Here is a 13,857-nt window from a genome sequence, read left to right on the forward strand (position 1 = left end):
AAATACTAAGAAAATAAGAGAAAGGAATTAATATGAGTAATAATAAGTTAGATGATATAAGAGGACAGCATTATGTCCTTTAATATTCTCCGATTTGAATCTCAAGGTAATTTTGGAGGTACTGAAAGAAGTCAGTAGTTTTTGACATTCCCATTGTTAAATCTTGACAAGAGCAACTTGTGTCACCCAAGTGCTTCCTCTGGTCAGGGAAGATGGACTTCCCATTCTTCAATCTTTTGACTAGTTTTTTAAGAAAAATAAACTGATACAAACATCCCCAAATGTTCTCATATCCAATGTACCATTAACTATTATGAGAGAGAGAGAGAGAGAGAGAGAGAGAGAGAGAGAGAGAGAGAGAGAGATGTATATTGTAGATCCCAGTCAAATTATTTGATAGCAGTAACAGGCTATGCTTTAAAATGCATGGACATATTCTATACATAAAGCTTGGTCCTACTGGGAATTACTGTTCAATTGCCTTAAAAAAAAAAAAAGAAAAAAAAAAGTGAAGTAATGTCTTTTCTGTCTTAATGATTGCCCTATAAGATAATGACATTTATTTCTGCAGCTCTATCAGTAAAATATGTGTAGGATGTGTATGCCATAAGCTCTTCCTATGGATATAACAAGGAACACTTTGTATAATGACTAAGGCATGTGAAGGCACATCAAAATGCATTCTCCCAGGCACTTAAGTTTCCTATTGTAACAACAGTATATATACTTATAAAAATCAACCTAGAATATAGAAAAATACTGACTTGTTTTAGGAAGGTTATAAAAGTTATTTGGCAGCATTTACTGGCACCTTCAAAATATTCTTTTCTATCAAAGAACTTAACCTATGTGCACATATACATATGCTTTAAACATCAACTAAAAATTGTTAAACCATATCTTTCTAGGACTTCCTGGATTGTACCACAAGCAATGATATACATAATGCTTGAGCTTTCACCAGGTTCAAGAGTTCAAAACAAGAAAAAGAAATGCCTACTTAATATATTAGTAGGTTTCAGTTTTATATCTTTTGACTAGCTGAACAATTTGCAAATGAAAACTTACAATGAGAAAAAAGATTTCAAGTTCTTGAGGATAATGCAAGAATTTTAAGGTGTCTAAACATCACTCTAATTTGAAGGGCAGCTTAGACTAGCACCTTATCATTATCAAATAAACACTCAACACACTTCACTACAACCAACACTCTGCATACAGTGAGCCACTTAGATTTTGATTTTAGATCCCTCAAAATAAGTGAATTATTTAATATATATATATATATATATATATATATATATATATATATATATATATATATATATATATATATATATATATATATATATATATATATAAGATAAAAAACTACAAAGAGAGCTACTTCTCAATAATGACTAATGTACTGGCTGTCAAGCAGCATGCCTTAAAAACATCAAACTTATGTTGTTGCTCACAAAACTGATGATAAAAAGTTTGAGATTATTTTTCCATTAATGACTTTATGCCAAAATGAAGCATATCAGCCATTAAATAAGATTATAGATGATGCTTGTGTAATTAATAGTGAAATACTTCTAAGGAAGACAGGTTTGTAATATTACTTTAAGCATGTGCATACAAGTTTTTTGCTGAGTATTGAAAATAAATAAATAAATGAATAAGTAAATAAATGAGATTGGATGGAGAAAATATATATATATATATATATATATATATATATATATATATATATATATATATATATATATATATATATATATAAAATCAAGGTTTTTCCATTTTTAGTTCAAGCTTAGTACTTGCTTGGTACTGTGTTGCTAAAATTGGCAGCCATTGATACAGCTGAACTGTAAGTAAGAGCTCACTATAGCAAGGAGTGAAGGACATCATAAAATATAAATATTCAATAAAATAAAATAAATGAAGAAAAAAAATCACAACACTTAAAGTAAGACTTATTCTACAACAGACTATAAACTAGGGAAACCAATAGCACCTTTTATGAGTGATGAGTGATATACAGAGCACTTTGCATAAGAGATTTATCTTTCATTTGCCATAAACTTGGGAAAATAAATGACTAAAATAACAAAGCGTGGTAACAGGGAAGATTATATCACATAACAAAAACTGGCCATTAGTAGTTAATGTATATTATAACATTAACTTCTTTCCTTTGGTTAAGCTGGTTTTTTCAATATATAGTACAGATTGGTGTATGGCACCATATGATATGTAACCATGCATATGACTTCCACATTTCCTTACACATCTGTATAATGTAGTTGCCAAAATTATCTAATTTGATTCATCATGTTTGGACTAGCTGATAGAGGTGGTCATCTGACGCAATGCCTGCTTCAAGACTTGAACACGACGTTATATTAAACAAATCTTTGGGTTATTTGTGTAAGGCGGCCAACACTACACGATACGATCATCCGCTTAAATTCTCCAATTTTATATTTACTGTTTCTGACTCAGTTTGCTCACTATGGAAGCAAGGTTGTTGCCCTTGGCTAAATTAAGGGCTCCAAGAGAGTCCATAGATGGTAAGAATGCCTGGGGTGAGTCTGCCTCAGAGAGAGGACTGGTAGTTCCTGTGCATTTCAAATCAGAGAAAGGGGAAGCTAACTTGGTAGTGCTGGATTTTGTAGGTGTGGTGGCTGCGGAAGTTGTAGTGGAGGTGGGAGTTGTGGTATCGGCAGTGCCAGTGCTCGACTGCTGCTTAGCTGTTATTTTCTTGAAAGAGTTCTTCAGGTCCACATTACGCAGCTTGTGTACATTGGAGAGATGCTTTCTCATGGTGTCACGTGTACGTGTAATGATGCCACAGATGATACACTTGTATGTGATGTTCTGGTGAGTCTCCAGGTGAACACGCATATTGTATGCGTTGGAGAGCACTTTGGCGCACACGGGACAAGGTGTGGGCACTGCCTTCTTCCCCCCGTACCCACCGTCACCGCACAACAATTCATTAAATACAGGATGACCACCTGAAAGTAATTAAAACCAGCACTTAAAAAGACTACTTAAGACTCAGAAAATCACGCTCAACTAAATATCATCAACTTTTAACTGATAAAAAATAAAAATAAAAATAAAAATAAAAAAATAATAAAATAAAATAACTGGCAAGCAAACTACAAGAAAATAATTCAAAAGATTTGCAAAGTGAGTCATCCTGATTTAATGTATTGTTTCATTCCAATTGCTTTCTTATCAGTATCGCATGCACGGATGCACAAGGCTACTATACGAAGGAAAAATTATACCAAAGTGGTTGTTCTCACCTTTAATGGGTCTAATCATCATACTACAAACATATCACACTGGCAGCTAACAAGAGAGTAAGCTGGCTAACTGCTATTCAGGTCAAATTCATTAATCTTCTGGTATTAGTAGTAGGTGATCTTCTTCCTATACTGCCATGAGTATGACATTCAAGATAAGACATCACAATAGTCAACATTCATATAAATTTCTATATACATTATTGTTCTAAAAACATACAAATGGTAACAAGTGTTTGGAACTAAACTTTAAGACGAGTTCACTAAGCACAAGCATGAAGATACCAAGCAAATTTTTAAGTAGAGCCTACTAAGTAAGGTCCTCAATCTTGATGGAATGGAGTTCCACATTTTCAGTAACAGGTGAAGTAGTGGTGATGGTAGTGGTAGTTGTGGTTGTGGTAGTGGTGGAGTAGATGGTAGAGGGAGAGGCAGTGGAACACACAGTGTAAGTCCATCCACTGCTCTCCATGGGCTCCAACATGGAAAGCCCAAGACCTTGACCAAGATCTTTCCTGTGCATTTTTAACACATGCTTTCTTGCTGATTCAGCATTACGAAAAACTGACCCACAGTGATCACAGCGAGACACCTGGCGTTGGTGAATTGTCCGGATGTGTTTATAAAGATTTTGCAAATTAGATATAATCTTCCCACAGATGTAGCAAGCAGGTTTGTTGCTCAGACCTGAAAGGAGAAAGAAGCCTTCGTCACTGGCCATTCGTTCTGTAGCAAAACTCACACCACTTGCAGCGACTCTTGGGGTACACATCAGCGTCTCTTGGTAACATTATTTTGCTTGTTTACTTCTACTGGATTGTGTAAATGGGATAATGGCCTTCATGGAAGACAACAGCTGCAGTAGCCATTCTGCACAAATCCATTAACTTGCTTGAGTACTTCTGTGCAGTCACTAATGTGACTTATAATTGGTGGGTATCAAATAACTCTATGGCGGCCCTACTGCCCCAGGCAGTCCCCTAGCTTCCCCAGCAGCCAACTTCTCCCCATGTCTCTTGCTCATATGTACAGCCATTTGTTCTACCTCTCGGAACTTGGCCCCACAAAAGACGCACTTGTGCACTTTCATATCATGTCTCCTGGCTAGATGGTCCTTCAGCGCCCACACAGAGTCCAACGTGCAGTTGCATAGAGGGCACGCGTTTCTTTTGCAACTTTCAACTGCAAAAGAGAAGAGAAAGGACCATCAGCCGGGACACATGGCATCTATCATGATACCCTAACTCTAGTCTCTCCTTTAGCGTCATTAAAGATCTTCACCACGAGTCACACGACTTTTGGCACTATTTGTGTTGCACACCATTCCGCAATGAACCACACGATACAAGTTATTCAGAACTTTCACAGAAGTTTCAAATGGTTTCCATAATTTCGGAAATTTCACCAAAACACATTTCACGATCAGTAACATAATTGCAATTGCTGGAGGAAGAAAATAAACAAAAGAAGGGCAGGGAGATCTTCCTTTGAGAAAACCTCACAGTACATTTGTAGGTGCACAGAAATACAAGTGTAAGCACTGGTTTTGTGTAGGAACACATGGATTTGTAATTTTTCCTTAAACTTACACATATGTACATGGTAAGAGTTCTTGACTGGATGCGTATGATTTTCACATTTTTATGGAGGTACAGTATTTATACAATACAAGTTAACCAACACTTCTATCATGTCCCATTTGAGCCATATAACATTTTTTGTTTCTGGACCTCAAGCATTTGGATTTGATGTTAGGGATTATTAGAAGAATTTGCAGATCACACACAACACACCATTCACTCATTAGTAAGTGGGAGAAGCAGTACTAGTTTACTTGCTTAGACTATCTACAATGTAATTGGAGGCAATGCTACAGCACACCACACAAAGCAGACCAAATGCAATCTTTCCACAATGCAATGATTTTTTTTTGTGTTCCAGATCTTGGGTAATTTCACTAAGTTGAGATTTAAATATTATGCAGATTTTACAAGTGCAAATCTCAAATAAGCTCCAAGAAAATGTAATGACAGCATGTCACTTTCTCCCAAGATCTGGAATACACGATGGGTGTTGTTTTGTTGCCTACCTTGAGCTGAGGTGTCACTGGGTTCTGTATGGCTCCCCCTCCACCCTGCTTGACTAGCGGGAGGTAAGACTCCTGAAAAGAGAAGAAATAAAAGTCACAAAAACAAAACAAAAAATAAAAATAAAATAAAAATATATTACACCAACACATTAACTTTTCTTGCCAGTTAGTTAATAAATGTAATACATATTTGCTCTGAAGTAAAGATAAGAACCACAGGTGATAAACATTTTTCAATAAACTTTTAGATGTTTCCTGTACACTTCAATGATTCAACAGGAAAACATCTTTTCTGTGTGGTTTTGATACACTTTCAACGAACTTTAAAAATTTGCCTTTAAATTTCTCTTACTATTTTGCTTTATACTTCAGGAACAAACCATTTAAAAAACAAGCTTTAACTTCCACCTTATACCTCAGTTGCTTGCTTCCTTTTTGTTCATGTGCCTTTGAGTTCAGTTATCACCCAGTACCTACATGGCTGAATGCTATCCTAGTTATGAAACATACCAACATACAGCCATGATTTCTTGCCTCTCTAAAGGTTCTGAATCTACCTTTATATGAAACTTCAAACATATAATTATCAACATCTTGTGGTCAACATATTAATCTTTTAACGGTATCTAGTGAGTTTACACTCTTAGTGGTTTCAATGGAACTAATTTCACTGTTTTGGACATGCCAAATTATGTTTAATAGAAGCTACCATAAATATCTTTTCCAAAGTACCATTACAAAATTCTCTCTCTCTCTCTCTCTCTCTCTCTCTCTCTCTCTCTCTCTCTCTCTCTCTCTCTCTCTCTCTCTCTCTCCTAATCTCTAGTCACCTTTCTGAATAACATGTTTCTGCTATGGTATATAGCACTTTTCTCTTCAGCCTGTTTAGCAGTGGTATTCTACATGATTCTATCATCTATCAGCCTCTCTCATTTTGGTATTCAACATTAACCTCAATTGGACTCAGTGGTATGCCAACTTAAAACATATTTTAACACATTTTGCAATGCATTTTCCAAATGAGAATTAAATTAATAAAAGAAATAAAAATAGAACTAAAAGTAAAATAAATAAAATAACAAGTAAATAAATAAAACACCAAACTTGCTGTCTTTACATACTTTTAATAAGAAAGGGCAAATCTTGCCATGTTCAGAGCCTCTAAAACTCAATTTTTCACCTATTCACCAGATAAACATTTAAAATAATTAGCCCCCCCCCATTTTTTCTTGATATTCAAAATGTATCCCATCCTCCAGATAGAAAGTTTCTTATTACAACTCGGGCAAAATTTCCTGCTGTGAATAAATTGGGTATTTCTTGTAGTCTCTGCTTTTGCTTCTTCCTGACTAAAGCATGTTTAACCATATATAGAGTATGCCTTTCCTGTGTCATACTCTCAAAACAAGTTGTATTCAGGTATAAATCAATATCTGTCCATCTTTGAAAACTGATACTCTGTTTTTAGTCACTTAATTTCAGCCATAACATATCTTTTGTGATACTGTTGATTTAATTAATGCTCTTCTGAACTCTTCATGGACTGGAAAATTCTACTGTATAATCTTTTAAACTGAAGCATCCACAGCCCTTCAAAATTCAATAACCCAAATGTCTTTCTGATACTTTCACAGTGTCTTCCATTGGAATGTGAAATGATTGAAGATTTCTCAATTATGACATTTTTTTTCTTTAGCTCCTGGCTAATCTTTTTTTTTTTATCCCCAGAGCACTGACTACATAGTTCATTATAATTCATTAACATGCCTGCCTGCACTTATATCTTTTACCCATCTGAATTTTCCCAAATCACACACACTATATAATAATCAGCATCTTAAATCTTAATCTTCCTTACTCTTATGTAACATGATCTTCAGTGGTAATGTCTTTCCTAGAACAAACATTCCTCTTTATCCCTTTGTACCTATGTTTGTACTCTTAAGGATTCCATTGATTGTTTCACTTTTCCTTATACATTATCCTCCAATTTTTTACAACTTCCTCTGAGCTCTATTCCTTTTCTATTTTTGCTATTGTTGCATTATACTCTTAAATTTATCTCCTTGTTTCTCCCCTCCTCTCAGCTTCATGCATTTCCATCATCCTGATCTTTTCCTCATGCATATATATTTTCTCCCTTATCATATGGTTCTATACCTTAATGTGAAAAACACTCCTGAGAAGACTTTGTCCATATGAAGATACTAAGATCCCAATAGAATTACATGTTACTCCCCAAAAATATTTTGAAGATGGGAAATCATTATTCCCATAAGGAAGATTTTCAAAACAATTTTCATAAATCCAAAGCAACAGAAATTTATGCCCATTAATATACTGGCTCATTATTAATCAACTATAATTCCTCTTAACTATGCAGGCGTCTATTATAAGATTCTCACGCTATTATGAATAAGAGCTCCTTACAACTATGAGTAACTTGGAAGGATGCTTTTCAGACCTCATTGATACTATGGCCAATATTTATCAGAACATCAAAATAACTGCCATGTCTCACAAGTACTATGCTAAACACCAATCCAACCTCTATAGCAATGTGCTTAACACACCTTCATGCTATCCTTCATTAAAAAACAATGTTTCTTGTTTTCACCCTTTATGGAAGGAATTACAATTTTCAATGAAGTTAGCATTTATGTGCACTGAATTAGTGAGAAACAGCTTTAAGGTTTACATTTCATGTTCATATTTCTGCATTGGCAAGTGACAGGTCAACTTGGTTCAAGAATATTAATGGTCTTTCTTATTTTAACACACATAGAACACAAGAAAATGCGAGGAGCTGCAAGAACCCACTAGGCAGTCCCTGTATGATGCAAATTCCCCATTAACACACCAAGTTGTTCCAGTCCTTGTTGCACTTAGTATCACCCATCGGTCAAAAGAGGCCTCCTGAAGGAAAGAAAACTAGACAGATACACTTATAATGCACAATCTTTTGTTAACTTAAGTGCATGCAAAAATTACAATGCTCACCTCAAATGCAAGGAAGGCTTGCTCTATGTCTACTTTGAGCTACTTCATTGCAATTCAGTGAAATATTTTTATGAAATCAACTTCTTTAGTACTGTATCTCGTCTTGCAGTTTCATATTATACTGCTGCCATACATTCAATCCAAAAATAGTTGCCGCAGGCTAAGCCATGTCTCCTGCCTCCTCCCTGTATTATACAAGACAACTGACTGATGAAGTTCTTGTCACTTCCTAAAATTTCTATACTTGAAATATTTTCCATCACTTAATTGGTCTTCACATTGGCTGATTTCCTAAAACAAACAGCAAAATCATTTTATTACATACTGGTATTCCTGGAATAAGACTTACAGCAAGGCTAATTCAGAAGATGACTGAAAATGTCTTTAATATAAGATTTTAGGGAAGTTGTAAGGATGGTTCACTAAATCAGCAGCTCTGCTAAAAGGGAGAAGAGGCAAAGAATATAGCTTCTACATACATCAGCTTTTCTTGCAACTGCAACCTTGAAATCCTATTCTTTAATTTTTCATTTCAATACCAACATTATTTTTACAGTAATTCTATCTCAATTAATCTCAAATATTTTCCTTTGGTAGGGTAATTTTTTTTAATGGCCCTCAAATAAGTGATTTTTACATTCATACTGATGTCTTTTTTCATTATCCCTTACCAAAATGTCTTCTGTTCATTTTTTCCCACTTCCACATCTAGCTTCTGATATTAATATGAGGCATCTATTTTTTTATAATTTTCAAAACTTGTCTGACAACTGCCTTGTGCTTGACAGAAATCTACTTGTGACTATAATTCCCTTTCATTTCTTTAAACTTTCTGACAGGTTGACCAAACAAGTGTATATGCAACCTGGAATTATTTATATCAATGACAATACCATCTTTTAACATTATATCCATGTAATCATGAGCCATGGATGCAATCACTAATGTTCTCATGTCCCTATTGTAATCTTAGCTATAAATTTTGAAAATAAATCTTCCTGTATCTTTATCCTTGCTGTTTTTTTCCCTTCCCCTACCAATTTACTCATATACCATTTTGTACTGATATCAATGTCTGTTTTCACTGATTTTCAAATTTAAAAATGAACTACACTTTTAACCTAAAACATCTACAACCAAATGCACTTTACAGCATACTTCACCAAACATAAACCTTAAATACTATTTCCATTTAGTCTGCATTCAGACAATTTTCCATTTAACTAAGCTACCTAAGTACTCCTCTTCAAATTAACATATGTAACAACCTTTGAAACATTTTCTCATCAACAGCTTTATTCTAGTCAATGCCAACAAAACATGCAATGTTCTGTACTCTAAAGCATTTATCACTCTTATTTAATAACTCAAAAGATTGGTGAAACATGAGCACCCATTTTTAAATCCAATTTCTTTCTCTGACTCCTGACATATACCTTTCAGAAACTGTCTTAATCTCTTTCCAATTATTATTTTTCACATGTGGCACACACTTGTCAAGGACATTCATTTATAATCCAAATATTCACTACTTATCTCCTTTCCAAATAGGAAATATATCTGCAAATTTTCAATTGTGCTACAACTCCTATGCTCCTTAAACCGATAATACGAACCATGTCCTGATCTCACAGATAATTCTACATATTCCCAGTAAGATCCAACAATGCACACCACCTCACCACACTGTTTTCCTCACTCCTACATTTAACATCATAACCCTAATTTTTCTGTGATGACAAACCAACTTTCTTTATCTCACATATCTTTACTTTATGTTCTCAGTATCTATTTTTACTCTCATTTTGCCAATCATCACTTTTGAAAATATATCTTCATTTATTTACACGATTAGTTTCTAGCTTTCTGTAATCCTTCAGTATACCTTTAAATTTTTTTTTTACTGCTGTTGCTTCTACTTTTTGGCATCTTCAAATATAACCTCCCTTAATTTTCCCTTACCATTAAAGTCCTTCTGTTCCTATGTTTTAGTCCCCTTATTACAGGACTATATGTTTTTTTTTTTTTTTCAAACCTGACAACATGAGCTATTTATTCATTCTTCTATAAAGAGGTAATGTTTAAGAATCAACAACCATCTTTGCTGCCACTCTTCTGACTATGCTTTATCTCTCTAAGAATGAGATGATCAACCTACAGCTTCATCCTTATTGTGTTTAGGATATAATGATGCCTCTCAGCAAATCATACGTATCATCCACATGAACTATGCCAAGTTTACATTGCCATCTCAGAAAGTGGCAGAGCATGCATTCCTAAAATCCCCCCCATATTCTCTCAGCATTATTGTGGTCAGTTTATTTTGGCTTTGTTTCTTACTGATCTGCTTGGTGTGGTTTGAAATCCCCAATATTCATGAATTTCTTTTTTTTGTTTCATAATTTTCAAAATTTATTTTACTAATGAGTATGAATTAGCAAATTATACTCTTTCTCCTTTCCTCATTCTTCTCTGATGTTACAATCATGACCACATTCCCTCCCCTCTCCTCTTCCCTTCCCTTCCCCCTTTTCCAAAAAAATTTCTTCATTCATATGAATAATATATCCTTCCTTCATACTCACATTCTATCAATTCTAATCCATTCACAAGAACAAGAACATTTGGAAATGAGAGACAATAAAAAATTTCTTCCAAGTATGATATTTAACACTAGTGCCTTTCTGTCAAACACATTTATCTTTCCATAGAATATTTACAGAGGTTATTATCTCTACTACCTAGGTAAAGGAGAGCTATTTCTACATTATCTCTAATCAAGAAGCTTGTTTTCCTTTAACTCAATCTGCTATCATTCTATCAATAACGGTCTTAAGAATAGCCAATTCATATCTTCATACCAATAAGTTTCCTCTCAGAAACAATAATTTTCATGAGTCATCAATCTTTTTGTTGATTAAAAATACCAAAACCTTACTTTCTATTTCAACCTCAACATATCATCCTGTTACAAAGGCTCACCACTAATCTTTCAACCATCATAAGGCTTAGACTTCCTGGCTTTAGAAAATTAGTAATGAATTTGAACACTGTTAAGCATCAAAGTGATTCTAAATATGAATTCCTCATACTAAGATCAACAGGTTACCTAACTTTCCCAGAAAATTAGGTCATTCTTTTGGGCTTCAACAATTCTTCCCTGATGCCTCACATACTCGAACAGATTCTAGTTCCTCTCTGTAACTTCATTTCAAATCGTCTCCTTAGCAACTTTTGTAGATGACCATAGTTCACTCTCTTAAATAATCAATGCAGGCATTCCACAAGTGTCTGACCTATTACTCTTTCTAATAGCCAACAACTTTCTTGCTCTGACTTCCACTCATAGTATGATGACTCCCAAAATTTTCAACATGACCTATCAAACAGTCCTCTCAATGCTATAGGAATTAAAAAGAGAAGCTAAGCAGTAATTAATGACCTTCCTATATTTTCTGCATAACCCAATATGAACCTGGTATACTTCAAGGCCTCACAAACTCAATTTCCATAAATCAGTAACAACCTTTCAAAAGTTGTCTATACTTTTATTCCTAAGGAATGAAAATTCTCTTGATACCTTCTCCAGACAATAACATTAAAACAAATAAATATAAATGAATGAATGAATGAATGAATGAATAAGTAAATAAATAAAATAAATGAAACCTTAAACAAATTTTAGATGTTTGATGTTTTCCACTTTACTATACAAGCTTTCTGGGAGAAACTTGATACATGTACTATGAAGGGTTGCTTGTATCTACTGACATCTTACAAGAAGCACTTTTCCTTCAATGTACACGTCCATAAAAAATTTCCCAAATGCATTAGCAAATCAGCCTGATATAATGTTTCTATATGTACTCTGCAATACAAATTTCAAAACTAAATGACATTATTCAACTTTATAATACCATGAATATAAGTGTATTCATCTACTCAAGCAATATGTAGAAATGGAAATCGATGTTAAGTGAAGCTAACAAAGTTGGTTACTATAACATTTATATAAAACTAAAATATTTGTGACATATCAAGAAATTGACAACCTAATGGTTCCAACTCTCTATATGTCATTTAATACAACCAAATAACATTTTTGTCCTCTTTTAAGGAAAATATATTTACTTCTTGACAATGATACAAGTATACGCTGATTTGTGAGATGTTTTCATGGTCCAAGCAAGGGGCCCACCTACAGTGACTCAATTGCATTGTTAAATTTTTGTGTTGACAGACTATCAACCAGCCCACTGAAACCAAGAAAGTACAGCTTCACATCCACACCTCAGGAGTTCAGGGCATGTTTTGGTATGGCTTGGTTATGACTAAATAATTTTCACACTCGGAAAATAAGCCATCCATGTGAATGGTTCACATCAAACCCTAGCTTAAATTGTATTTGCTTTGGCAAAATGAGTGTTATTTTGAGTACATATTAGTGACACAACTGACTTGGTGGAGCAAAGCACATTATCATCAGTGATCAGAAAACTTTGGAAATAGTCTAGATACAGTTTGAAGATAGATTTGTTATTAGGATTTAGGAAAATTGCCTTCTAGCTCAGATACCAAATCATCCACATCTTTGAAATCCAAGCCCTGCCAGGGCCTGCTAGTGGAAACCTTTAGTTGTAATTGATGAAGAGTAACTTTCACCATATTAACAAAATTGGATAAGAAATAAAGATAATTGAACAGAAAGTAGCCATTACATTATCTAGGTGGTAAACATAAGTATCTCAACACAAGTCCAATCACTGAATATTTAGTGGGTTGCCACAAAACGTTTTCACAATTAAAATCCCATGAAATTCCGTGTGTGTGTGTGTGTGTGTGTGTGTGTGTGTGTGTGTGTGTGTGTGTGTGTGTATATATATATATATATATATATATATATATATATATATATATATATATATATATATATATATATATATATATATATATATATATACACACACACACACACACACACACAAATCCAAATATCAATCTCAAATGTTTTCTTCCTCTTCTCACTTTCTTGTTACATTAAAGCAGGGCTTATTTCAGGGAATATACAAATCTTAACCTTGTGCAAGACAAGTAGGTGTGGTCATTACTGAGCACTTTCAGTCAAGGTGTCATGGGTCACAATCAAAGAACATCATGAATGAGTCAAGCAGGGCTTTGTAGGTTTCTTAAATAATCCACATAGACTTGGAACTCCAGAGATCCTACCAGTAAGAGAAAGTCTGCTTGCCTTGGCTTTAAATATTCATACACATTGGTATACCTGCTAATCATACCCCTCAGGACAATCCTAACTATATCTTTTGTATTCAACACAATCCTATCATTCACAACTGTCATTAATTCAGTAAAATTTCCTGGATTATGAATGTGGTGTTGCTGGTCACTCATCTTCACTTCAACTGTTGTGGTAATATATATATATGTATGTATGTATGTATGTATGTA

The 13,857-nt window shown here is 34.2% G+C and overlaps 1 protein-coding gene across 30 annotated transcripts in view; it reads right to left on the reverse strand.

Annotated features, from left to right (window-relative positions):
• Positions 1 to 13,857, reverse strand: part of LOC135101982 (protein abrupt-like) — a 141,457-nt gene that overhangs the window by 50,102 nt on the left and 77,498 nt on the right. For 13 of the 30 annotated variants that reach the window (XR_010269481.1, XR_010269483.1, XR_010269482.1 and 10 more), the window contains one exon: positions 5,392 to 5,463. Coding sequence is in view for 26 of the 30 variants with exons in the window: in XM_064006516.1 (XP_063862586.1) it covers positions 5,392 to 5,463 (72 nt within the window). In the remaining 4 variants the exon portion in view is untranslated. Of the gene's footprint in view, positions 3,006 to 3,289; positions 4,485 to 5,391; positions 5,464 to 13,857 lie in introns of those variants that run through there. The other 17 variants (XM_064006525.1, XM_064006523.1, XM_064006519.1 and 14 more) reach the window with 3 other exon arrangements.

This window comes from Scylla paramamosain, chromosome 7 (genome assembly GCF_035594125.1).
Source record: "Scylla paramamosain isolate STU-SP2022 chromosome 7, ASM3559412v1, whole genome shotgun sequence".
Taxonomy (NCBI): domain Eukaryota; kingdom Metazoa; phylum Arthropoda; class Malacostraca; order Decapoda; family Portunidae; genus Scylla; species Scylla paramamosain.